Source organism: Lepidochelys olivacea, assembly GCF_965140295.1.
Source record: "Lepidochelys olivacea isolate rLepOli2 genome assembly, chromosome: 24".
Lineage (NCBI taxonomy): Eukaryota > Metazoa > Chordata > Testudines > Cheloniidae > Lepidochelys > Lepidochelys olivacea.
The window spans coordinates 9,526,060-9,553,763 of NC_140434.1; the positions used below are offsets into that span (position 1 = coordinate 9,526,060).

General features: G+C 55.9%; 1 protein-coding gene across 1 annotated transcript; it reads left to right on the plus strand.

Moving 5' to 3' along the window:
• Nucleotides 1-15,574: 15,574 nt before the first annotated feature.
• LOC311512407 (lens fiber membrane intrinsic protein-like) lies at nt 15,575-26,440 on the plus strand (the record flags this gene model as incomplete). Its single annotated transcript, XM_084613622.1, has 5 exons — nt 15,575-15,749; nt 20,768-20,833; nt 21,733-21,873; nt 24,339-24,473; nt 26,373-26,440. The coding sequence occupies 5 exons, from the start codon at nt 15,575-15,577 to the stop codon at nt 26,438-26,440; spliced, it is 585 nt and encodes a 194-aa protein (XP_084469748.1).
• Nucleotides 26,441-27,704: the final 1,264 nt, after the last annotated feature.

The following is a 27,704-nucleotide window of genomic DNA, read 5'->3' on the forward strand; positions in this document are numbered from 1 at the left end:
GTTAGTCTCTAAGGTGCCACAAGTCCTCCTTTTCTTATTAAGAAAGGGATAGATTATAAGACAGAAAATATCATATTGCCTCTATATAAATCCATGTACGAGCACACCTTGAATACTGTGTGCAGATCTGGTCATCCCATCCCAAAAAAGATATATTGGAATTGGAAAAGATACAGAGATGGGTATGAAACAAGAGGAGAGATTAAAATCCTGGAAATTTTCAGCTTAGAAAAGAGACAACTAAGGGGGGATAAGATAGAGGTCTATAAAATCTTGTCTGTGAAGAAAGTGAATAAGGAAATGTTATTTAATCTTTCATACAACACAATAACTAGCAGTCACCCAAAGAAATTAATAGGCAGGAGGTTTTAAAAAAAACAAAAGGAAATACTTCTTCACACAACATAAAGTCAACCCGTGGAACTCTTTGCCAGGGGATGCTGTGAAGACCAAAACTATAACAGGATTAAAAAAAGAACTAGATAAATTCCTGGAGAATAGGTCCATCAGTGGCTATTAGCCAGGATGGGGAGGGATGCAACACCATGCTCTGAGTGTCCCTAGCCTGTTTGCCAGAAGCTGGGAATGGGCAACAGGGGATGGATCACTTGATGATTACCTGTTCTGTCCATTCCCTCTGAAGCACCTGGCCTTGACCACTATTGGAAGACAGGATACTGGGCTAGATGGACCATTGGTCTGACCCTGTATGGCCGTTCTTATGTAAAAATTAATTATAATAATAAAAATGTTTAGTACAGAAACTCCCCAACATAATGACCTCTCAAGATAGCAACAATGTGAGATAACAGCCTTGGCAAATAATGCATTTTAAAAATCTTGGCCTACTAGGAAACATATTTCTATAAGTTTCCATTCCCAGTCACAAATCTAGCATTCTGGAGCAAAGTCACTAAAATATAGTTCAACAAACAAATGTTGATTTAATGTGCCCCTCACTTTTTCCTCCACCGCACCACACTCACCGGTGTTGTCCTGGGTCAGTGGAGACTCAGAGTTCAGAGGTGTTTTCACATGTGTTCACCTCCCAGGTGGGGGGCAAGAAGGCACCTTGCTCGTTCCTCCAGCTGCTCACTGTTCGCTCTGGCCATGGCCACTGTTGTTCGTTGTGCCACCGTTCACTCCATCGCTCTGTTGCCAATGGCCCTGCACCGTCACCTTCTGCTGCCACCTGCCACTGTGACCTCTGCGAGTTGGTCTCTTGAGGTTCCACCCAGCTCTCAGTGAATTCAGCTGAGCTCTCAGTGGGGGAACCTCTCTGCTAGAGCAGACTGGGCCGTCTCTTCCACAGAAACACTGTCCCACAGCAGGTCTAAGCACTTAGACCTGATTCTCAGTGATTTCAGCTGTAGTGATCACTTAACAGAACAAAAGGCTCTCTATGGAGCCTAATCAGCTCTGTCTTTAAACAGTGGAGAGGGGAAGATCAAACAGTACTTGTGACTCAGGCAGACCATCAAGCAAAACACCTGTCCCCACCCTCTCTCTTGATGCCCTCAATTGGCAGAGGCTAAGTACAGTTCTAATGCCCTTTACTCAGACAATAAGAATAACATTTCATTCCTGCTCTCCACCTCCCACACCCCCACATTCAAGTGCTCTTTTTGGCTCTGTCTTCACAAACAAGGTCAGCTCCCAGACTCCTGCACTGGGCAGCACAGCATGGGGAGGAGGTGACCAGCCCTCTGTGAAGAAAGAAGTGGTTCAGAACGATTTAGAAAAGCTGGATGTGCACAAGTCCATGGGGCCAGAAGCGCTGCATCCGAGAGTGCTAAAGGAGTTGGCGATGTGATTGTAGAGCCATTGGCCATTATCTTTGAAAACTCATGGCAATCGGGGGAGGTCCCCGACAACTGGAAAAAGGCTAATGTAGTGCCCATCTTTAAAAAAGGGAAGAAGGAGGATCCTGGGAACTACAGGCCGGTCAGCCTCACCTCAGTCCCTGGAAAAATCATGGAGAGGTCCTCAAGGAATCAATTCTGAAGCACTTAGAGGAGAGGAAAGTGATCAGGAACAGTCAGCGTGGATTGGGCAAGTCATGCATGACTAACCTAATTGCCTTCTATGATGAGATGTGGATGAGGGGAAAGCAGTGGATGAGTTATTCCTTGACTTTAGCAAAGCTTTTGATACTGTCTCCCACAGTATTCTTGTCAGCAAGTTAAAGAAGTATGGGCTGGGTGAATGGACTATAAGGTGGATAGAGAGCTGGCTAGATTGTCGGGCTCAATGGGTAGTGATCAATGACTCCATGTCTAGTTGTCTGCCGGTATCAAGCGGAGTGTCCTAAGGGTCGGTCCTGGGGCCGGTTTTGTTCAATATCTTCATTAACGACCAGGAGAATGGCGTGGATTGCACCCTCAGCAAGTTTGCAGATGACACTAAACTGGGAGGGGTGGTGGATACGCTGGAAGGTAGGGATAGGGTACAAAGGGGTCTAGACAAATTAGAGAATTGGGCCAAAAGAAATCTGATGAGGTTCAACAAGGACAAGTGCAGAGTCCTGCACTTAGGATGGAAGAATCCCATGCACTGCTACAGACTAGGGACCGAATGGCTAGGCAGCAGTTCTGCAGAAAAGGACCTAGGGGTTACAGTGGACGAGAAGCTGGATATGAGTCAACAGTGTGCCCTTGTTGCCAAGAAGGCTAACGGCATTTTGGGCTGTATAAGTAGGGGCATTGCCAGCAGATTGAGGACGTGATCGTTCCCCTCTATTTGACATTGGTGAGGCCTCATCTGGAGTACTGTGTCCAGTTTTGGGCCCCACACTACAAGAAGGATGTGGAAAAATTGGAAAGAGTCCAGTGGATGGCAACAAAAATGATTAGGGGCCTGGAACACATGAATTATGAGTAGAGGCTGAGGGAATGGGTTGTTTAGTCTGCAGAAGAGAAGAATGAGGGGGTATTTGATAGCGTCTTTCAACTACCTGAAAGGGGGTTCCCAAGAGGATGGATCTAGACTGTTCTCAGTGGTAGCAGATGACAGAACGAGGAGTAATGGTCTCAAGTTGCAGTGGGGGAGGTTTAGGTTGGATATTAGGAAAAACTTTTTCACTAGGAGGGTGGTGAAGCACTGGAATGGGTTACCTAGGGAGGTGGTGGAATCTCCTTCCTTAGAGATTTTTAAGGTCAGGCTTGACAAAGCCCTGGCTGGGATGATTTAGTTGGGGATTGGTCCTGCTTTGAGCAGGTGGTTGGACTAGATGACCTCCTGAGGTCCCTTCCAACCTGATAGTCTATGATTTGTAACTAAACCCCAGTCAAAATCTATCACTTGGGCAACACAGCTCTGTTTGCTGGATACCTAGGAAGATTAGTTTTCAGAGTAGCAGCCATGTTAGTCTGTATCCGCAAAAAGAAAAGAGACAAATTTGTTAGTCTCTAAGGTGCCACATGTCCTCCTTTTCTTTTTCTAGGTAGATTAGGTGTAAATATAAATACAATCTGGTCCTGAAGCCTTTCCCCCCAGCCCCCAGCTCATCCCTGGTTGTCAGGGAGAGCTCATTTAGACTTTGCTTACAAATCATAATTTGAAATCATTAGGTTGGCCAACATCACCAAAATGAATGCACTGACATTATCATAAAAAACAACAGCTGTGTAAGAAAGCTAGTCTATGTTCATACTTTTCAAATCTATTATACTTTTTCAGATACACGTATTTTATCATACATTGTATATGCTTTTAAAGTGTGTATTAACGTTTCAATTTCAATTCAAATTTCCAAACAATCACTAAATTGGCAACACTGCATGTAACTAGTTCACAAAACTGGGGGGTGTTGAGGAAATTCAGGGGGGCGTGTAGGGAAGTCCCTGACCATAAGGAAGTTCCTAGCATGCCTACACAGAGAAATTCCATCCAGCTGGCATCTGTCTCAATTTTTATCCTGTCTGAACAGGTTACAGATCATATGAGTAGGCTTGGAAAGTTTTTATTGTTATCAGTAAATGTCAGTAAATGCTGTTTTCACCGGATACTCACAAACCAATGCAAAAACATTTCCAGCGATAAATCACCGACATTGACAGAGAGGCAAAGTAAGAAAAATGCTGCTTAACGACGTATTGGATACGTTAGTGTAAATCACCATGTTCGCCAGCACTGCTGGAGTTGGAACAGGGCCCTGTTTAGATGTGGGGGGGAGCTGGCGCCCCCCCCCCATACTCTGTGTAACCGTGTTCATTTTAGGAACAGGGAGGTGCTGAGGCGAGGACCCTGTGACTTCTAATCACTGCAGTTTCCTGCAACTTTCAGAGTAACAGCCGTGTTAGTCTGTATTCGCAAAAAGAAAAGGAGGACTTGTGGCACCTTAGAGACTAACCCATTTATCTGAGCATGAGCTTTCGTGAGCTACAGCTCACTTCATCGAATGCATACCGTGGAAACTGCAACTTTGGATGAGCTATTACCAGCAGGAGAGTGAGTTTGTGTGTGTATGGGGGTGGGGGGGTGAGAAAACCTGGATTTGTGCTGGAAATGGCCCAACTTGATTATCATGCACATTGTAGGGATAGTGGTTGCTTTGGATAAGCTATTACCAGCAGGAGAGTGAGTTTGTGTGTGTGGTTTTTGGAGGGGCGTGGGGGGGTGAGAAAACCTGGATTTGTGCTGGAAATGGCCCACCTTGATTATCATACACATTTTAAAGAGAGTGGTCACTTTGGATGGGCTATTACCAGCAGGAGAGTGAGTTTGGGGGGGGGGGTGGAGGGTGAGAAAACCTGGATTTGTGCTGGAAATGGCCCAACTTGATGATCACTTTAGATAAGCTATTACCAGCAGGAGGGTGGGGTGGGAGGAGGTATTGTTTCATGGTCTCTGTGTATATAATGTCTTCTGCAGTTTCCATGGTATGCATCCGACGAAGTGAGCTGTAGCTCACGAAAGCTTGTGCTCAAATAAATTGGTTAGTCTCTAAGGTGCCACAAGTACTCCTTTTCTTTCCTGCAACTGTGACCATCTAAATCAATAAACCTAAAGATTGCTTTAAAATAACCATCAATATTATCCACAGAAATGGCCAAAAAATGAAAATCGAATAGTGCCAAGCCTCCATAGCAAATATTCAATTACGCTAATCCATGGCGAACACCTGGTTCAAATCCAGCAACAGGTAAACCAATGCAAAAAAGGTTCTCCCCTCCATGAAAAGGCAGATACCAACCTGGAGCTGCCCCCGTGACCCAGCCTGAAAATGCCGCTAGGAACAAGCTAAACTCAGTGTCAACATTTAAAGAAAGCAAAGGGAAGCTGAGAGCATGAAGCCACAGGCTAATCTGTTTGCATTTCTGGAGAACCAACAAGGCTCCAACTACTGGCTGTGTTCCTGTGGGACAGCTGGTCTTGCCCACTGGGCAAGGGGAGGGGGCGAAATTAGTCAAGAAAGATTTTGTATTTTTTAAATAAAAATTATGCCAGAATAAAGCAAGCATCACAGAAAATGCATTGGGAAATGGAACCGTGGTGCCTGATGGATATCAACTTCCTGGGGATGCACTGAGATACTGCAGTGATGATAGATAGATAGATTAGATTTAAGACTATAAGAACATAAGAACGGCCATACTGGGTCAGACCAATGGTCCATCTAGCCCAGTATCCTGTCTTCTGACAATAGCCAATGCCAGGTGCTTCAGAAGGAATGAACAGATCAGGCAATCACCGAGTGATCAGTTCCCTGTTGTCCACGCCCAGCTTCTGGCAAACAGAGGCTAGGGACACTCAGAGCATGGGGTTACATCCTTGTCCATCCTGGACCTATCCTCCAGAAACTTATCGAGTTCTTTTTTGAACGCTGCTATAGTTTTGGCCTTCACACCATCCCCGGCAAGGAGTTCCACAGGTTGACTGTGCATTGTGTGACAAACTCCTTTCTTTTGTTTGTTTTAAACCTGCTGCCAGTTAACTTTATTTAGTGACCCCTGTTCTTGTACTATGAGAAGGAGTAAATAACCCTTCCTTATTCACTTTCTCCACACCAGTCAAGATTATATAAATTTCTATCATCTTGCCCCTTAGTTGTCTCTTTTCCAAGCTGAAAAGTCCCCCTACTTTTAACCTCTTCTCATACAGAAGCCGTTCCCCTTGTCATAAATGTAAAGGGAAGGGTAAACACCTTTAAAATCCCTCCTGGCCAGAGGAAAAACCCTTTCACCTGTAAAGGGTTAAGAAGCTAGGATAACCTCACTGGCACCTGACCACAGTGACCAATGAGGAGACAAGATACTTTCAAAGCTGGAGCGGGGGAGAAACAAAGGGTCTGTGTCTGTCTGTGTGTGTTGCTTTTGCCGGGGACAGAACAGGAACGGAGACTTAGAATTTAGTAAATCATCTAGCTAGATATGCGTTAGATTATGATTTCTTTAAATGGCTGAGAAAATAAGCTGTGCTGAATGGAATGGATATTCCTGTTTTTGTGTCTTTTTGTAACTTAAGGTTTTGCCTAGAGGGATACTCTATGTTTTGAATCTAATTACCCTGTAAGGTATTTACCCTCCTGATTTTACAGAGGTGATTCTTTTACTTTTTCTTCTATTAAAATTCTTCTTTTAAGAACCTGATTCCTTTTTTATTGTTCTTAAGATCCAAGGGTTTGGGTCTGTGGTCACCTATGCAAATTGGTGAGGATTTTTATCAAGCCTTCCCCAGGAAAGGGGGTGTAAAGGTAAGGGAGGATTTTGGGGGGAAAGACGTTTCCAAAAGGGCTCTTTCCTAATAATAATAAATACTGGTTAGACATTTGGTGGTGGCAGCAAAAGTCCAAGGGCAAAGGGCAAAATAGTTTGTACCTTGGGGAAGTTTTAACCTAAGCTGATAAAAGTAAGTTTAGGAGGTTTTCATGCAGGTCCCCACATCTGTACCCTAGAGTTCAGAGTGGGGAAGGAACCTTGACACCCCTAATCATTTTTGTTGCTCTTTTCTGTACCTATTCCAATTCCAATAGATCTTTTTTCAGATGGGACAACCAGATCTGCACACAGTATTCAAGATGTGGGTGTACCATCGATTTATATACAAGTAATATGATATTTTCTGTTTTATTAATCATGTGTGTGGATGTGTTTGTGTGTGAGTGTGTATGCATGTGTTGTTATGTGGGTGTGTGTAGTTCTGTGTGTGGATGTGTGTGCGTGTGTGCACATGTGTGTGTGGATGTGTGCACACCCATGTGAATGTGTGTGCATGCGTCTATGTGTTTGTGATGGTAGAATTCAGACCAATCGCTGTTCATGTGGATTTGAAGAAAGCGCATTAAAGGGCATTAGCAAATGTTCCCATTGTCTTCACCAAGCAGCGTCATTCCTGGCTTGGAGCCAGTGTTGTGGTGGGACACAGCACAGCACGGCCAGGTCCCTCCTGCCCAGCAGTCTGAGAGCTGGGATCTAGCCGGGCTGGGTGGCTGTGTGACTGGCCGGAGGAGCAGCCGCAGAGATAAGCCACCAAAGTGGCAGTGGCAAACCAGGAGACAGGCTGCCAGGCGTCGGGAGCCAGCCACCGCTCACCCTCCCACCCAGGAGCTGGAGGTTTATGCACTGGACCTCCCCATGCCTGGACCCTGTGACTTCGCTACGCTGGGACAACCGTGCGCCGAGGATGGGAGAGAAGGGGAAGGGGGTAAAAGTTTGTCCGTCCATTGGGTTTTCACACTGCAAGGTGGGAAACTGAGGCAAAGAGCCTGGGTTGGAGATTTGAATTAATATTTGCCTGTGTTTGAGCCACTGTTGCTGGGTTTTCCCAGGTCAGGGATCTCTTCCCCTCCCTCCCCTCCCCCCCCCCCCCGCAGTAAAAGGGCTCTCTGTGTGTATACTGACTCAGTGCTTGGAGTGGGAAAGTGTCCCCTGGTAAGGGTGCCCAGGGCCATGGGGGGCGGGAGGAGGGGAGTGAAACCTGGGCTCAGTTGGGTTTGTAATGTGAAGAGGAACTCCTCGATATCGCACCCGGCCCTCGTTAGATAGCAGCTGGCAGAAGGATTCCGTCCCCTCCCCTATCACTTTCCTTGCTCCTCTCCATCTCCTGCTCTGTCTCCCCATCTGCCTTGCCCCCTGTGCTCCCCAGATTCTTCTTCCCCTTGCTCTCAGTTTTCTGCCCCTCCCGACCAATTCCCCTATTGCCCACAGTCTCCCCCTCTGCCCCAGCTCCCTTGGCCCCCTTCCCCACCCCTCTAGAGTCTCTTCTCCCCTTATGTTCGCCTGCCCTAAGTGTTCTTCTCTGACTCTAAATTCCCAGGCCTTCCCATGTCTCTCCCCACACATGCTCCTTCCCTGCCCTGAGAGCCCCCTACACCCCACACAGTGCCTCCTATGCACCTGCTCCTCACAACACTCTTCCCTGCCCCCTGGCAGCCTCCCTGCCACTGAACCGCCCCACCTGTGCTGGAGGCTGCGGGATCCCGACAGCATGGGTAGGAGTGTGAGGTGGCCCCTTAGAAGCAGCCTCATGGGGTCTAGAATGGGGGAGTTTCTTTGAAAAAGAAAAGGGGAGCTCAAAACAGCTGCTCTGGGGGTGGGTCTGGAGACCTGCAAAGATTCCAGGCAATTGAAGCCGGGGTGGGCAGCTTGAGCCTGGATGGGTCTTTTTTGCAGGGAGCAAGAAAAAAACCCTGTGTGTGTCGGGGAGCAGGAGGCAGCTCCCTCCCCGCAAGCATGGCTGCTTGCAGGCCTAACAGAAACAGGCCATGGCCAAAATAGCTGGACTAGCCTAGGGAGAGAGCGAGAGAGAGGCCAGCAGGGAGGGAGGAGGCAGCAACTGGCCCCAGAAAGGAAGGGGTGCAGTAAGTGAAGAGCCAGCGGATAGGGGGCCAAGGAACGGCAGAAATGGAGCAGAGAGGGAGAAAGTCCAGTGCAGACGGGACAGAGACAGTAGGAATGGGAGGGATAGCCAGGGACAGTCCCTGGAAAGAGGCGAGCCAGCGGTACAAGGGGGAAAGAGGAAACACTGAAGGAAGAACAGGGAAGTTAAACAGGAAAAGAAATAACTTTAGAGTCTCCAAATAAACTAAGAAACTAGCAAACTGGGAGAAAAGGAAAGCAAGAAAGAAATGTAAAGGGAAACAGCTGTAATGAAAGATCAACTGTGAAGAAAGAGAAAAAGACTTCGGAAATGAGGAGGAAGTGAGCTGCCGTGGAAGTGAGAGATTAGGAAGGATTGTAAAACAAAACATCTGGACAGCATTGTAAGGTACACAAGGTGAAGTCAGTGACAATCAAAGAAAACTGGTAGAGAGCAAAGGGACTTGAAGCCAGAAAGCAGCATAGGGATAATTATTCCATCACGAAGCCAGCCCATTGCATGAAGGAACTGCTGTCTTTATTTCAGCTGGAACTCAAACCAGTGAACAAAGAGTGCACAAGAGGATTGCTCAAGATATAACCCAATATCCTAAAAACCTTGTCCTCCAAACTAGGGGCGTACAGCAGCTGAAAACCGAAAAGGGGTATATGGGTGTAGGAGAGGGAGAGAGAGCCGGGAGCACTGGGCCTGGTGTAAGACCTCAGGGCTTAACCATAGTCAGGAAAGTCAGGCCATATATTAAAGCAGATGCTTACAAGTTCACTGTCTGATACACAGAGGTGAAAGTAAGCTGGTCCGGTCCGGCGTACTGGCAAGAGCTAGTATGCCGTGCAGGACTGGATCGGCTTCCCCAGGCTGGTGATTTAAAGGGCCCGGGGCTCCCTGCAGTGGCTGGAGCCCCAGGCCCTTTAAATCGCCTCCCAAGCCCCACTGCCAGAGTCCTGGGGTAGCGGCGGCAGGGCTCCAGCGGTGATTTAAAGGGCCAGGGTCTCCAGCCGCTGCAGGGAGCCCCGGACCCTTTAAATCACCCCTGAGCCCCGGGGCTCCCAGACGCCTCTGCAGCTGGGAGCTCCGGGGGTGATTTAAAGGCCCCGAGCTCCCAGCCACAGCTGGAACCCCGGGGCCTTTAAATCTTGATTTAAAGGGCCCGGGTATTTAAAGGCCCCGCCTCTTCCAGTTGAGACCATGCCTCTTCCGGTTGAGGCCACACCCCCTGCCCAGGTCTCTGGAGTACCGGTAAATCCTTTAAGTTACTTTCACCCCTGCTGATACGTGACCTTGGCAAAAGCACTGCTAGTGTGGCTAAAACACAGGCACTCCTGCGAAGCAACGGATCCTGGATATGTGGGTGAACACCCTCCAGGAGAATAGCCCAGGGACATCCTAACCAGCACCAGATAAGAGGAGTTGACAGAAGTGATGGATAGGGATGTTTTGTCCGAGACATGATACCAGGGGAGGTAACAAGCAGCTGTCATGAAACATGTGAGGTGATACATAAGTTGTTTGTCTCCATCTATAAATGTCGGGATACCTCGCCGTAACCCTTCGTGTGGCCTAGGGGACAGCAGAGACTCCTGCTGCTGACTGGGCACTCGTGTTAGTGTACCTGTAACCACAGAGCCAGGGCACTAGGACAGTGCCTTGAGAGCAATACACCTGGCCGAGTGCCTTTGTCACCGAACCGTGCCGGTGGTCATTCTTGCTGGGTCCTGCTATCGAGGTCTGCTGAACCAGCTATGTGCACAGGGCTGGGACAGCTTACTGAGAGAGGACGCACGCACGCCGGCTGATAACACCATGCGGTGGATGGTCTAGTGCCCGGTGTTGTCTAATTCAAAAATTCTGTTTTTTCATAAATGTAAATTGTTACCTATACAGTGAGTTCACCTAAGCTAATAGTCGTGAATATACGGAAGATTACAGTGGTAGGTTACAGTGTTCACGGCGTAGGCCGAAGCAGTAGCTTCTGTGAAAACAACTAACTCTGATTTACTTGTGATTATACCCTACTTAATTGATTTCTGCTTCACCCCTGTCTGATTGAGATAAACCATAATCTGGCCTAGATTGCCTCTGCCTCTTTATTGCTCAGATGCGGAACACCCCCAAAGGGGTCTTTATATGCCCCAAAACAGAGACCGCTGGTGTGGTGAGTGATTCCTCGAGTGAGGCCTGCGGTGCCTTTGCCATCAATCCCGAGCTCCCCACCCCTAATGCTGGCCCTTCTGGGACCTCCTCCCCATTGCTCCCCAACACCAGTCCCTTGGGGCACCTCTCCCATCCATCACCCCACTGCACCTGCAAAACTGGCCCCTCTGAGGACCTCCCCATCCATCAGCCCATTGCACTCCCACCACTGGCCTCTTGGGGGCGCCTCCCTTATCCATCACCCCACTGCATCCCCAAATTGGCCCCTCTGAGCCACTCCTGCATCCAGCACCCCACTGCATGGGGTGGGATGGGTCCTGCTTTTGAGCAGGGGGTTGGACTAGATGACCTCCTGAGGTCCCTTCCAACCCTGATAGTCTATGATTCTATGCACCCCCAATACTGGCTCCTCTGGCAAGGTGTGGGGAGGAGGAAGCGGGGGTGGGACCCAACATGGGGGAAGTGGGGTCTATCCCCTCTCCTTGGCTCCTGTAGCCATCCTGGGGCCAGGGAGGGGACAAGAGTAGGATGACAAAGGCAGCTGGAGGAAGGAGGGAGGGGAAAGTCCTGGGGCCCAGCAGCCTCCCAGTGGGGAGATGCTGGAGTCAGAGGGAGCCGCAGGGGCCATGCCTGAAGCCCCATTCCCCCTACAGCTCCCAGCCCAGCTCCCCAGCTCCCTGCCACACAGAGGTCCCTGGGACGCGGTCCCAGCCCACCCCCAACTGTAGCCACAGGGACAGAGCGGGACCTGACAGTCTGGGCAGGTGCACAGGGTCCCTCCAAAGGGAGCGGCACCCCAGGAGCCAGCTAGAGGGAGCAGGGGACGGGGGGCTGGCAGAAGTTGTCAGTGGGGTGGCAGCATTGGGGAGCTGGCACCTCGGTCCATCCTTCAGCAGGCCCAGCTGACACCCAGTTCCAGAGGCAGCTTTGGACACAAGCCGCCCGACCCCTGCCCTCCAGGCTGTGCCAGGGGTCCAAGTGACAGCTCAGCTCCTGCAGCTGCCTCTATGCCCTGCCCCTCTGCCTTGATCTCTGGTCTTTTCTGCCCCAGTCCCCCTGTGTGGTGGCTTCTCACACCTCCCAGTCCTTGGTTCTCCAGCCAGGGTCTCTGGTCAGCTTCCCTGCTGCAAAAAGGGGAAATCCAGCTCCCTCTGGGGCTCTGCTTGCTGGGTGTCATTGTCCTGAGGACTCGAGTCGGGGATTTCCCACTGATAGGGGGTCAGCCTGGGCCAGTCCTTGTTAATGACCCATTCAGGCTTAGACAGCCAGGCGATCCCCCCCCACACACACACACCCTCCCATCTTTCCCTTATCCTGTCTTTTCCCCGACTGGGAAGCCATGCAAAATATAGGGGAAACTGAGGCCCACATAGGATTCATCGAAATCTTTCAGAAAATTTGTCACAACTTGATCCTCCCTTCCCCCAGTCCCTGCCCCTCCCACGCCCTTCCCCCCCCCCCCCCCCCCCGCACAACCCTGCTGGGCAGTCACCCTCCTTGGCTTATTTCTTCCCTCCCCTATTTTTTATTTTCATTCCTTTAGTTAAAAAACACGCCCCCAATCACTTAATGTCCCCACCCCCCACTGGAGCCTCCCCCCACGAGAGAGTTGCTGCTACCCAGCAGGCTGCGGGGTGCAGGAACTGCTTTGCTTAGCCCCCTCCCGAAAGAACGTGGCTCCCTCCCTGCCCCCGTACAGAGGGCCAGCGGCCCCCTGCATCAGCAGAACGGTGGGGTGGAGCTGCCGGAGGCCGGAGCCAGCGGCTGCGAGATGCTTCCACTCTATTGTGGGCCTTTTGTCATCCCCCGGACAATGGAGCAAAGAGAAGCATGTGGGGGCGACTCTATAAAAGCCCCGTCCCCCCCAGCACCCCGCACCCTCGCTGCCTCCGGCAGATCCCCAGGCACACAATCCAGCCGCTGCAAAAGTTGATCCACTGAACGACTTGTCAGTCCTCATTAGCCATGGCCTCTTCCGCCGGCCAGCACTGAAGGTAAATTCCTTTAGTCCCTCTCTAGCAGCCCTGAGTTCTGCCCACCGTCCCCCCTTGATTGATCTGGCTGCCTGTCTGTCCCCACACACCCTCGCTATCTATCTATCTATCTATCTATCTATCTATCTATGTGGGGGGGAGGGAGGGATAGCTCAGTGGGTTGAGCATTGGCCTGCTAACCCCAGGGCAGGGGGTTGGACTAGATGACCTCCGGAGGTCCCTTCCAACCCTGATATTCCATGCGTCTATCTATCTATCTATCTATCTATCTATCTATCTATCTATCTATCTATCTATCTATCTATCTATCTATCAATTCTCTGGTCCCACTGCAGCTGGAGGTGTAATCAGGGGCACCATTGAGGTGGGTGGGCAGTTGCTCCCATGCGTTGTGGCACAGGGGGTCTCCAGTCCACCCATGGCTCTGGGAGTGCGCTGGGCAGGGCTCCGGGCAGGGGGTTATAAGCAGCCCTGGAGGCGGGCGGCTGGATGGTGCTGCGAGGCAAGGAAGAGCCACGTCTGGGTCACTGGCTGCTTCCTCTGCTCTGCCCGGGGGAGGCAGATGTTTCTACTCTCTCAGACACAGGCTTCAAAGTCCTGCCCCCCTCAGGTCTGGGGAAGGGGTGTTCCTGCCGCTGTGGCTCCTGCCCCTTCCCTTCTCTGGGGAGCTGCTGGCACCTCCCTCCCAAGGAGACGCGGGTGTACCAGACCCCAGGGCTGTCCCGACCTCGGCCTCCCACTGCAGTGCCCAGGGCAGCTCCTCATGAACCTTGGGAAGCAGTGGGGAGACCTGCCGACCTGTGGTCTCGACCTACCTGTTCTGCCCCACAGCCCAGCCCCGATACCCCAGGGAGAGTGGGGAGAAGGAGAGAGGGGGATGGCCTGTGCCCCCCAGAGCAGTAACGGTGCCCCCAGTGGGGCAAGAAAGACCTAAGCAGCAGGGAAGGTAGCAGTGTAGACGCACAGGAGATCCCAGCGGCCAATACTGGATGCGGCGGATGGAGGAATATATCCTCTGATAATGCATCTTCCTTGGCAAAGCTACCCTGTGCGGGGAGCATCCTCCTTTTGCACCCGCTGCTCACCCCAGAGCACCTGGCACCTGCTGCCAGCCAAGCAACGACGCCAGCCCAGACCGGACCGGGCCTTGGGCAGGGCTGGGGTTTGGGGCAAAGATTCCAGGGGCCGGTTTGAGATTTGGGCACCCAGCGCTCCCTGCCAGGCTCGCAGGACACAGCCCCGGCTGTCTGGGGAGAGGGATGGATCTGAGCCACCCAGAGCTCGACTTGCTTCCCTTGGGCATCTCCCAGGCAGGAGTTCTGGTCAACGCTGGCTCCTCTGCCGCATGGGGAGAGCTGAGGGCTCTGACCCGGGCCAGGGCGAGGGTGGGCCTGCACCATACACCATCCCCCATGCCGCCCTGCTCACGCCAGTCAGTCCCAGCCCCATCGGACCATCAGTTCTGCTGCTTCGGTTTGGGTCTGATTCCCCTCCCTCCAGGGGCCTGCGCCACCCCAGCCGGCTCCCTGCAGCTCTGGCTGGAGCACGTGCCAAGCGCTGCCCAGGGGCCCTTTTGACTCCAGCTCTGACTCAGCTGGGTCCCTTCTCCCAGTGCAAACATCACAAGCTCAGCTCATTGTTGGGAACAAAAGGGCCCGGTTTGCCTGACGCAGGAGATTCCCCCTGCACCTCTCCCCACACTGCCCGCTGGGCTCCCGGTCCTGGCCTGAGCCTGGCGCATCTGCTGACCAGGGTGGCTTTCAGGCCTGTCCCTCAGTTCTGCCTCTGGCTCTCCCATGTGTGGCAACCCCCAGCTGGGAGCCACAAGGGGAGGTGGGGGACACAAGGACAAGCACAGGCTCTGCCAGGGCGGCTGAGCTGGGCGTGGGGTCCCCACGCTGCTTGGGTGAAGCCAAGAGGAAGGGGAGCACACATTGTCCAGGCCTGTAGCTGCACCGTCCCTGGCACCGGTGGAGCAGCCAGCCTGGCTGTGTCTTGCACCAAGCTCCAGAATGGGCTGAGACCCAGTGGGTTCGTTATTTCCAAGCGCTGGCTCAGAGGGTTTGCTGGACTGGATCAGAACCATGGTCCATCTACCCTGGTATCCATCCCCCTGGCTCTGGATCAGGGGCTTGATCCATCTTGTAGCCCACCTCTTCCCACGCCGTGTCAGGCAATCACCCTGTTTGGGCTCACTCTCCTGCAATCAGCAGTGGCCAGTGCCTGACAGGTCAGAGCAGGGCCTGGACCTCCCCACTCTGACTCCCTGGCCGCAGGCACAACATTGCACATGGAGGGGGGACATTCCCTCCTGACCCTTGCATGATGCTCATGCCCTGAAGCATGAGGCTGACCCACTCCTATCTCACCTCAGATACCTGAAGAGAATTATCCTGCCCCCTTTGAAATCCAGCCACAGCCCTTGGCTTTGCAACTCCTGCAGCAGGGAGTTCCCCAGGTCTGCGTGACACGAAGGGCAATAGACATGACTGCCACACAGCCCAGCCAGTGGTAACTCTGCCGGGCCTTCTCCTAGGAGGCCCCATCTCCTCTTGTTCCAGTGCAGGAGAAAGACCACCCCGACCCGCAGGACCCGCGAGCTGCCAGCCATGTACACCTTGATGGGAGGCGGGCTGTTGTGTGCAGTCTCGGGCCTGATCCTTCTCATCGTTGCCACAGCGACTGACTTCTGGATGCAGTATCGCTACTCGGGGAACTTGAGCAACCAGGGGCTCTGGAGGTTCTGCATGAGCGGCAAGTGCCACCCCCACACCATCAGCATTGGTGAGCAGCGGGGACAGGGACCAGGAGGGTGATGACTGTGCGGACAGACAGTCCGGCTCTGGGCCCCGGGAAATGGTCTGGACGGGACCAAATGGGCTGTGGCTTGTAGATGTACATGTAGGGGCACCCAGCCAGGTCGGGTTCAGCGTGGCTCCTGCTGGCTCGGTCGGGGGTGCCCCGTCTGACCCAGTCCCAGGGAGAGATGCTGCGATGAGATGGCCTGATGGTTGTGCCCAGTGGCGCGGGCAGAGAATCTTCTGCTGGGTTGCTCCGGCAGAGCCCCTGCCCGGCATCCTGGCTGCTGGTTTGTGTGAGCACAGCTGCCCTCTTGTGGCTGCAGCCTGCCCCGGCCACCAGCCCCGGATGGGTGGAGGTTCCCTGGAGCTCCCTGTGCACTGGAGTGAGGGGGGGAAGGTCCTGGCCCTCGCCTGGATGCCAGGAGGTGCAGTGCTGCCCGCCTAGGCTGCTTTGATTGACAGTAGGACCTGGCCCCATAATATGGAGAGGACAAAGCGGGGCTCGATGCCACCACCCGGCCCCAGCGGCAGCCCCGGAGTCCCTGGGCAGATCTGGCCTCTCCTGATCTCACCAACTCGGAGTCTGACCTTCCCCAGCGAGGCCCGGATCAGAACCGGCCGTCGGGGTGGTCTCTGGGCCGGTCGCAGACACGTCCCAGCTCCCCTCTCAGACACAGCCAGTCCGAAGGGAGGCGGAGAGTTTCCGTCGGGCCTATATAAAGCCCCGGCCCCGGCTGAGCTCCCGAGCTGGCCTGTACCTTGGTAGTGGGAAATTCTGGAGTGGGACATTGAAACCCAGCCTGCCCTTGGGGGTGGGGAGGGGGGCAAGAGAAACAAGCCCCGTGGCTCCCTTCCCGGCCCTTGGTCTCCCCAGCTGGGGCTGCCACTGACCCTGGGCAGAGAGAGCGTAGGACCAGGGAGCGTTTCACACAAAGACGTGGCCGTGCCCACTTTAGGGGATGGTCTGCTCTGGCTGCTGGCTAAGGGTGCTGCCTGGGGGGGCTTGAGGGCGTGAGGAGCATGGAGGGCCCAACAGTGACTCCACGGGAGGACCCAGGATGGCAGCTGTCACCCAAGGCCGGGGAGGCCCGCAGCTGATGGAAATCTCCTGGGGCTTGGCCTGGCCGGAGCACCACCAGCAGGAGAGCAGAGCGACAGGGCTGAGCCCTGGGGTTACATGGGTCTAACCCAATAGAGAATCTGGCTGAGTCTGAGTCCAGATCCAAGCGGGACGGGGGTGACGGGGAGCGACCAGCAGCAAGGAATCCCCCTGGGTCCGCTAGGCCCGAGAGCCCCTAGGATGGAGCAGCAGGTGGAAGCTGCTGCTGCTTCTCAGTGTGGTTTGCTTGCTGCCTTGGGGATCCTCGCACGTAGCCTTGTACCCTGCCCCTCGGGGAGCCCTCACTGGGATCCCCCATTCCCTGCCCCTCGGGGAGTCCTCGCTGGGATCCCCCACTCCCAGCCCCCTTCCCAGCTGTCAGGAATCCACAGGGTTGGTGCTACTCCCCCAGCTTTGGAACAGTCTCTAGGAGGAAACTTTCAGTGGGCCAGACCCCCGAGGTGTCTCTTCCTCCAGGGTTAGCCATGCAGCCTGAGCCCACCGAGACTGAACCTCTGGGGCTCCAGTCCTCCTGCTTCACCCCATGAGCTCTGCTCAGCAAGACTGGCTGAGACAGACCCCTGGGAGAGACGTGTCCACTCTGCAGGGATTAAAGCACCTCGCCCAGCATTTGCAGGGACACTCACCCAGCGCTCTCAAAGCTGTCGGGTTTATGGGTCAGCGGGAACCCAGCCCAGGAAGGCCCCCAGAACTGAAGGTTAAAGCACAGACCAGTCTGGTCAGCCCAGAGTCCAGTGGAGCTGTAGTGACCCCCAGGGTCAGGCTCTGTCTGTCTCTGTCTGACCCCCTTGGGCAGTTCCCAGGTGGGAGCCCTGACTCCTTCCAGCACCGGGCTCTGATCTCCCACCTCACACCGCTCCAGTCCTTTGTTCTCAAGGGGGGAGGGTGTTGCTCAGCCTCCCTTATACCCCACAAACGTCCTCCACCGGCCCTGCTGCGTCGTTCCCCTCCCCATGGTTGCTGTCCTACACGGTGCTGCCCCGGTTCTCACAGCCCCTCTGCTAATCAGGCAAACACCCAGTTTCCAATACATAGCTCAGGGCAGTTTCACGGCCTCCCTTAGGGCTGGGCTGGTAGACTTCACTAGCAACAGGCACATGAGGAGTTTTCAGGCAGCCCCGTGCCCTATGGCCACCCTAGGCTCCTAGGGTTGGGAACTGTGCTGGGGTCCTGCACCCCTTCCTCTGCCAGGGAGTCAGAAGTGTAGGGAACCCTCATTCCTCCAGGTGTTGGCCATCTGGGCTGCTGCCTGGGGTGTCCTGGCCCCTAGGTTGGAGTCAGGAGTGACCCCTTGAGCATTTGGTCTTAACCCAGGATCCTTCCTGTGTCTCCACAGGGCTCTGAGCCATAGGTGGGGCAAATGGCCCCCAATGGGAACCTTAACCCAGGCGGCCAACAACCTTAATCCGACAGGGTTTGACCACACATGGTTTGACCAAGGTTCTCTCTGTCCCAGAATCTCTCCACCCCACGAATGTCTCCCCACTGACTGCCACCTCCCGCTCCCAAAGGGGCTCAGATGTGTCTGGGCCCAGGAGCGTACAACAGGACACGTGCACCGGTGCCAGGAGCGGGGGCCTGTGCCCTCGAGGGGCTGGCTGGGTGACCGCTTCCCTCACGGTTCAGTCTCTGAGTCTGAGCTACAGGCAGCCTTGGCTGAACAGGGGATGAGTTAGCCCCTCGGTCCTGGGCTTTCGCCAAATGAACCCTCCATGGATCCCGTCTGGCTCCTATTTCATCAAGCCTTGGGCATTCTGCCCACTTAAGCCTTGTTTTCCTACAAACATCACACCACTGAGGTCCCTTGGCTGCTCCTCCCACTCTGTGTTTCCCTGAGTCCCACTTCTGGGTGGCCTTCACTGGTTCCCTTTTCCAGGACCCATACTTAGGTCAGTCCCCTTTGGACCTACTGTCCAAAACTCATCTGCCAACCGGCCTCTGCTACGCAGATCTTTCGGCTTCCTGTCCACCAGCCACATTTCCAGCTTGTGGGGACAGATCTCACAGAGTAGCTCCAACCCAACCAGGTTACACAATTCTCCCAGCTTAGTGACACCTGCATCTGTACCCTATTTGTGGAGAGATTCTCCTGGCAGGCTTTCATCTAGGGTCACACCTTGGCTCTTTTGCACATCCCGCAACCTCAAGTGCCAAATCAAACCTAAGCAGTAGAGCCTTTGCGAACTGTTCGTAGTCCCCAGTATCAGCGCCGTCCCTCTGGCTGTACACCTCTATGGCTTTGGGACCGAGCCGGTCCACAGGGCCAACAGGTTCAAATCAAAAGCCTTCTCAAAGGCAGTGAGGTAGTTGTGTATACCCTCCTCCCTTAAACTGGGGCAACAGTTTGGTACCTAGATTCCCTGCGGGATTAGTATCTCAGTGTCTTTCCTCACTTACCCCTCAGTGGATCCTCTTGCCCCCCCACTTCTCCATCTCCAGCTCATGCTTCTGCCGCTTCTCATGGTCTGCTAGGTCCTTCGCCCTAAGATCCCACTTCCACAGCTTGAAATCTGTTGATGGGGAACTGTGCTGGGCAGGGAACTGGGTCGTGAGAGCACCCTGCTGCTGCCTGGGTCACTCTTGGACCCTCTTGGAACTCTACTCAGGTCCGGAACCTGCTTCTTGGTCTGATTGTCCTTCTCCAGCCGTGCAATCAGCGGCGCCTTGTTGAGCTTCCTAGCACTTTACCCTCTCTCCCTGCACAGGTTTGCGATGTCCTTCTTAGGGAGGCAGTTATATGCCATTTTCTTGCTGTTTCCTTTAAGTACCCTTGATTTAGTGCTGCAAGGCACTTACTGCAAAATATACTACTGGTGCATTCTGCATCCCACTTCTGCCACCAGCTGTGGCTCCACAGGATCGGTGCTATGCCTCCAGCTTTGGAACAGTCTCTAGGCGGAAGCCCTTCAGCGGGTGAGACCTCTGAGGGGCCTCACTCTTTCTACGCAGGGTAAGGTCCACAGCCTCACCGCCTCTGGGGCTCCAGCCCTCCTGCTTCACACCATGCAGTCTGCTCAGCGAGTCCAACTGAGACAGACCCCTGGGAGAGACGGGGCCATTCCGCAGGGATTAACGCACCTCACCAAGGTGCCATTTGTAGCGACACTCACCCAGCGCTGTCAAAGCAGTCGGGTTTATGAGTCAGCTGGAACCCAGCGCAGGAAGGCCTTAGGTCAGCCCAGAGAACTGAAGGTTAAAGCAGTCTGGTCAGCTCGGAGCCATGCTGTATCGACCCCCATGGTCAGGTTCTATCTGACCCCATTGGGCAGTTCCCAGGTGAGAGCCCCCCACTCCTTCCAGCAGCCAATTCTCATCCCCCCACCTCACACCGCTCCAGTCCTTTGTTCTCGAGCTGGGGTCTGTGCTCAGCTTCCCTGCGGCGAGGCAGGGAAATCCATCTCTCTGGGGCATTGCTTGCTGGGTGTGGATATCCTGGTGACTGGGTTTTCCACAGTCCTCTGGGATTCTCCAGCGATACAGAACGGTGGCCTTGGCCAGTCCTTTTTAATGACCCATTGAGACTCAGACAGCCAGGTGCCATTCACACCCATGTCTGTTTGCCTACCCTGAGAGGAAACAGCCCTTTCCCCCCTAGCTAGGTAACCATGAAACTTGTGGGGAAACTGAGGCACACATAGGGGTCATAAAATATTACAGAAAATTCCCACTTTGTCACACATACCCCTTGGGGAGCTCTCACTGGGATCCCCCCCAAACAGCCCTTTCCCCTTCCCCTTGGAGAGCCCTTGCTGGGATCCTCCACTCCCAGCCCCCTTCCCTGCCCCTTGGGGGGGACCAGCGCTGGGCCCAAATTGCATCCTAGTTCCCATGAAAGCCTTATCTCTCTTGGAGGCTGCATCACTGTGATTCTTTATTTTCAGGAGCGACTCTCCGGGTCATATCTAGGATGCAGCTCATGCAAAATGCAGCCACTCGCTTCCTGCCAGGTACCCGGCCATCCCGGCTCCGCTCTGCTCCTTGTGCTGGCTCCTTCCTAGGCTTTGCATTGACTCCTCAGGTTCCTCCATGCCCCCTCCAGGGCCCTGATTGTCTGTGGGCTGCTTCTTCCCCCCCGCTATCTTCGTGCCTTCACAATCCCTCGGCCCTCAGGTGCCCGCCTGGCTCCCTGCAAAGACTTTGCTCAGGCAGAACTCCCATTGGTGTCATGGGGTTCAGCTCAGGTCCCATGTTGGGGTGCGGGTTAGGGAGATTCAGAGGCAGATTCTCATTGATCAGCACCCGGCATACAGGGCTGGCCTGCCAATTGGGCCTCAGGGCAGGAGTGAGCTCCTTGGAAAGTCTGGCCCCAGTTTGGGGAGGTCTGAGCCCTCCTGAATGCCAGCCCTAGCGTCTGTGCAAGCTGCCTCCAAACTCCTGGCCCCGTTGGAACTGTGCAGCCCGGCTCTGGAAGTCCCCGCCCTCTAACAAGGTGGGGCAGTGGGTGGGGGGCAGTCCAGGTGACCAGCTCCCAGTCTCATTACAGCCCTACCTGCCTCCCCCAACCCAGCTGCAAAGAAAGACACAGTTTTAGGGTGCAGCCTTTGAGGGAGAAGGTTGGGGGATGGGGGCAGCAGCTCACCCCAGGGAAAGGGATTGCATGGGGATTGGCTCGAGGGGGGAGGGGCAGCTTAGGCCCCCAGACCCAGCGTCTCTCTCTTCTGCATCGGTCCTGCTCAGCACACACCCTCTGCGCAGTGACAGACGCTTCTGAGCGCTGGAGGTGCTGGCCCTGCCGTTGGCCGACTTCCTCCCCTGCTCCTCAGACGAGATCCGGCTCCCGGCGCCCCTTGCCAATCTCCGGGTCCCAACGAGTGCTCCTCTCTCTCTCTCTGTCCCCTCCCTGCAGCCTTCTGGGACGCCACCCGGGCATTCATGCTGCTCTCCATCCTCTCCTGCTTCGCGGGCATCATCCTGGGCCTCACCGCCTTCTCCAGCAGCGCCAGGGCATCCCGGACCCGCTCCGCCGGCATCACCCTGCTGATCGCTGGTACGTGGGCCCTGGCAAAGCCAAGGGGAGGGAGGTGGGGAAATGCCAGGCATCATTAGAACCAATGGGATGTGCCATCAGCAAAGCAGGGTGGGCACCATGGGGTGGGGCAGGCACCACGGGGCAGGGTGGGCAGTGCAGGGTGCAAGCAACAGGCAAGGGAGAAATGCTTATGAGATATTAGATGGGTATCCCGTTATAGAGCGTGCACTCCTCAGCCCATTACAAATTGCTCACGAGTCTCCTCCTCTGCCATCCACATGCAGCCACCTGTGGGGTGAAACATCAGAGCCCGCTGAGCACCTGGTGAGAGGCCAGCAGGCAGGGGCAAAGCTGGGAAAGTAGCCAATAGGAAGCCAATGGCTCCTCCTACCTTACTGCCCCCTGCTCTCTGCCACACTCCTGTCATCTGGCCAGCGGGCACCACCTGCTTGGACTCAGCAGGTGGCATGCAAGGCTGGCATGTGAGAGCCGTGAGGCTCGCCGCAGCTGGTCGAACAGCTCCTCTGCAGGGAATACGTTAAATCCTCCCTGGGGATCTGGCCCAGCTGGCCAAGGAAACGCCAGCTGCACGCACAGCGGGCGGCATTGGGACCCCAGCACTGCCCACGTCGGCCACACATGGTCCCCACTTTAATAACGTACCAAATCCCCCAGGCAGGCAGGTTGGGACATCAGGGTGCCCGGCTAGACTCTCATGTTTGCTCTGGCTAGCACCAATCGCCAGCAGGAGGCTGGGCACAACCGCACCTCACTGGGTGGCCTGGGGCTCCATGCCTGCTCCCCTCTGATCCTCACCTGGCTAGATGGAGGCTGCTGAGGGCTGAAAAGCAGCCCGGGGCTGGCCAAGCCGCTGCCTCGCTGAGTCCCCAGGCCTGGGGGGCTGGGGGCATCTGGCGATGGGGGGCCTTTCTCCAAGCCCTTCCTGGCTGGGCCCCATCCTGAGCTGAGAGCGGCTAAGAGCCCCCCAGCTCTGCAGGGAGGGAGGGAGTCAAGTCTTTCCCGCACCTGCCCACCCCATTCCGTGCCACGCGGCCAGCAGCAAGCCAAGAAGGCTGGTCCAGACTGTGAAGAGCCCCAGCGGGCTCTACGCCGGCTAGGGGATGGGCAGTGCCCGGCGAGCGAGCGTCAGTACTGGCAGTGTTCCCCGGAGGGGAGAGTTTGAACGACTCCTGGGTTCTGGAGCCACTCTGGAAAGGGGCTGGGGCGTCACTGGGACCAGCTCTGCCTGCAGCAGCCGATAGGAAGGCGGCCAGACCGGGAAGGAGAAGCACCCACAAAGCTAGCTTGAGCCTGGTTATAGCTGGGCGCTTTGCCCACCCCTTCAGTGCCCCCAAATAATTCCTGGTGCGGATCTAGTGTGCAAGTCCCCATTGCTGGGCTGGCAAAAGGCAGGGCTGATCCAGCACTGCTCCTGGGGATGCTGCAGGGGCAGCTGGGGGACAAAGCAACTCCAGCATGGGGGAGGAGGGTAGATTAGCCACGGCTGCCCCCCATGTGGCTCTGATGCCTTTCTCTGGCACACCTGGCCCTGCCCTCAGTCCAAGACTGGGCCGGAAGGACCGGTCTGACCACCCCTCTGTGGTTAATGCTGGGGGGAGGGTCGCGGGGGGCAGGATGCATCCGCGCTGAAAGGAAAGACCCATCTCAGGGTTTTGCTGCAGGTGCCAGGAATTGGGCCAGGAAAACACTCCCAGCTGGGTGCAGCAGAGGGAGCCCCAGAGTTGCCTGGCCGGCTCTGTGCTGGCCCATTCCTGGCAGCCTGCTGGCACTAGGGGAAGTGGTGTGGCTCCCCCTGGCAGGGGTGATGGCAATGGTGCCCGCTGGCACACAGGCTGAGTGGCACAGCTGGAGGAGCTGAGGGTGGGGGAGACAAGGGTGGCAGAGTTGGGTGAGTGCACGGGTCATGGCTACCCCTGGGAGAGCTGCCCGGGACAGGGTCAGGGCTGGGTCACAGCAGGCAGGGCTGGGGGAATGCCTCAGAGTAGCCCCATGGCCCCAGTGAGGGGACAGACCTGGGGTGAGGGCAGGAGCTCTCTCCTGTACAGCTCCTAACACGCTGCTAGGAAGGGTTTGGCTGAGTCTTTAGGGATGGGGCTGGCTCATGGGGCGGGGTTCCATCAGGTCAGTGATCGACCTGGCCTTCCAGCAGCACAGGACAGGGCAGGGGGCTCAGAAAGCGGGAGCCACTCACAGACCCTGGGAGATGGAGGGAGGGAAACTTCTCCCCGTAACGAGTTGTGCTCAGTAAAACTGACACAAGGTGGTACTGAGCTGTGCCAGGACCCTGCATTGTGGTGCCGAGCCAGGCCAGGTCCCTGCGTTGTGGTGCTGAACCAGGCCCGGTCTCTACATTGAGGGTGCCGTGCTGGGCCAGGTCCCTGCTTTGCTGACAGCTGCATGTGATGAGTGGGGTCAGAGCTCAGCTCCCTCCCCGCGCTCCTGTCCTGTGCTCACCCCCGCAGGTCTCTTTGCATTGCTGGGGCTGTCGGTGTACACTGGTGTGACTGTGAATTTCTTCGGTAAGCGCTATGCTGACTGGCGCTTCTCCTGGTCCTACATCCTGGGCTGGATCGCTGTCATCCTCACCCTCTCGGCAGGTACCTGCTCCTGGGAGCTCCCCATCTGCTCCCCTCTCTGCGTCCAGGCCCCTGGGTGCCCAGCACGGCACCCCATCCCCCTTTCCATACTGTGGATCCTGGTTCCTCGACTGCCCAGGCCAGCCCCAGCCCTGGGCTCCCCACCCACCCCCAGCTGAGATCCTGGCTGCCTGGAGCTGGACTCAGACGCCCATACGGTTCCTTCCATCCCACTGCCCAGCAGGGACTCTGCCACGGGGTGCTTGCCAGGAGCCCGAGCAGCACTGAACTCAGCTGAGCTTTCCTGAACTTCAGGGATGTCTGGTCCATCAGTACCAAATTCGCAGCCATGAAAAACGTGTCACGGACTGTGAAACCTGGTCTACCCCCGGGAAATCTGGTCTTTCCAGAGCTTTTACCCTATCCTGTACAGAGTTCCCAGGGGGAGACCAGCGCTTCTCAGATTGGGGGTCCTAACCCAAAAGGGAGTTGCAGGGGGGGTCAGAAGGTTATTTTAGGGGGGGTCACAGTATTGTCGTCCTCACTTCTGCGCTGCTGCTGGCGGCAACTCAGCCTTCAGAGCTGGGCTCCCGGCCAGCAGCCGCCGCTCTCCGGCTGCCCAGCTCAGAAGGCAACGCCGCCGCCAGCAGCAGTGCGGAAGTGAGGACGACAATACTGTGACCCCCCCCCCACAATAACCTTGCAACCCCCACCCCCGCAAGTCCTTGCAGTCCCCCTACCATTACAACACCATGAAATTTCAGATTTAAGTAGTTAAAATCATGAAATTTATAATTTTTAAAATCCTATGACTGTGACATTGACCAAAATGGACCCTGAATTTGTTAGGGCCCTGCCCGTCAGAGACCAGAGAGGTCTGCTGGGAAGCCTGGGGAGGTGGAAGGCTGTCAGCCGAGATCCCAGGGCAAGGGGCAGGGTGGGGGAAACCCGGGCAAGTCATGGGCAGTGGTGGTGGGGGGGACCTCACAGGTGCAGAGGAGAATGAAGCAGGTGTGTGGGGAAGGGAAACTGCTGGAGGGATCCAGAAAGGAAGAAGCATAGGGGTCAGGGTGCCATGGGCCAGGGGGTGTGTGGGGTGAGGCGAAGGAGGAGAAGGGGGCAAGGTGCCATGGGACAGGGGGTGTGTGGGGTGAGGGGAAGGAGGAGAAGGGGGCAGGGTTCCATGGGACAGGGGGTGTGTGGGGTGAGGGGAAGGAGGAGAAGGGGGCAGGGCGCCATGGGACAGGGGGTGTGGGAAGAGCAAGGGGTGAGGTCAGGATGCCATGGGGGTACGGGCAGAGGGAGGAAGGAATGTGGGGGGGGCTGTGCTCTATGAGGTGGGGTAATGTGGGGGATGGAGGACTTGGGGGACATGGAACCCTGGGGTGCAGGTGTGGGGCAGGGTGGAGTGTGGGGATCAGGGCAGCAAGGGATAGCGAGGGAGGCTGGGGGGAGATGCCTGCCCCAGATGGGCCCACACAGGGAGCCGGCTGCCCCCAGGGGTCATCTCTTTGCCCCTTCAGCTTTGTCAGCCACAAGCCCATCCCGTCCCAGCCTTGCCATCCAGCCCCTCATTGGAGCCAGGGAATGGGCCGGCGGCTCCTCCTACAGGTGGGCAGGGAGAGGTCCCTGCAGGCCTCCCAGCACTGGCGCCGTTCCCAGCCAAGCTGCAAGGGCACCAGGGGCCGTTTGACGGTTACCCCGTGGGCATGACGCCCCTGGGGTGAAGGGAGAGGCTGAGTAGGGAGATGCTGCGCTACAGAGGGAGAAGCCTGGGGGATTGTGGGGGATCACCTACCACATCCCTGCCCACCCACCCCATCCCTGCCTGCCCTGTTTGGCCCCTTCTACCTAGGAACCCACCCCTGCCCCTTCCCTGCCCCATTGCTCCCTCCCCTGACTCTCCGCTCTCTTCCCCAGGCATTTTCCACGTCTGCGCTGTCTCCAAGAGCCCGTCCCCGGAGAACTCCAACGCGGCGAGTGGCTGAGTGGGCACTGGACGCGCGGCCTGGTCCTGACAGCTCCCCACCCTCACCCCCTGCCCTTGCTCTGACGGCTCCCCACCCTCCAGTGACATGCACCTGGTCCCGGCCAATCCCCGCCCTCCAGTGACATGCACCTGGTCCCGGCCAATCCCTGCCCTCCAGTGACACCCGCTGGGCCCCAGCCAATCCCCGCCCTCCAGTGACATGCACCTGGTCCCAGCCAATCCCCGCCCTCCAGTGACACCTGCTGGGCTCCAGCCAATCCCGCCCTCCAGTGACATGCAGTTGGTCCCAGCCAATCCCCACCCTCCAGTGACACTGGCCGGGCCCCAGCAAATCACTGCCCTCCAATGCCATCTGCTGGGCCCTGATCAATCCCCGCCCTCCAGTGACACCTGCCTGGCCCCAGCCAATCCCTGTGCTCCAGTGACATTCCCTGGCCCCAGCCAATCCCTGTCCTCCAGTGACACCTGCCTGGCCCCAGCCAATCCTCATCCTCCAGTGACATTCCCTGGCCCCAGCCAATCCCTGTCCTCCAGTGACACCTGCCTGGCCCCAGCCAATCCTCATCCTCCAGTGACATTCCCTGGCCCCAGCCAATCCCTGTCCTCCAGTGACACCTGCCTGGCCCCAGCCTTCAGTGACATTCGCTGGCCCCAGCCAATCCCCACGCTCTAGTGACACGTGCAGGCCCCAGCCAATCCCTGTCCTCCAGTGATACCCGCCAAGCCCTGGCCAATCCCCACCCTCTAGTGACACGTGCCAGGCCCCGGCCAATCCCTGCTCTCCAGTTACACCCACCAGGCCCCGGCCAATCCCCACCCTCCAGGCACCCAGCATGGAGTCCTCTGCCCTGTCCCAGCCCCCTCCCCTTCCCGGGCCAGGCGTGGTGCCCGGTGCTGGCCTTGATCCCGATGTGCCAGTGATCTGAATGTGCCAATAAACCAGCCGAACCCTCAGCCGCGTCCCGGTGCCGCCGCGTCCCAAGAGCGCGACAGGCAGGGGGGCCCCGCAGACCGGCGCGGCTCCCCCCAGCTGCCCTCTAGGTAATTCCTGGCTGAGACCTGCTCAGCGCGGCTGCTACCAGTCCCACCAGGGGGTGTCCTGAATTCCCAGGCTCTGGGCTGAGTCCCTGCCTAGAGTCTCCTGGAAGTAACCCCTTAAGGGTCTGTCTACACCGCTGTAAACCCGGGCTCAGAGTCAGGTTTGAGCTTAACCCCCTCCCCTTCCAGCCACACACTAATCAGGCTGGCTTGGGCCAGGAATC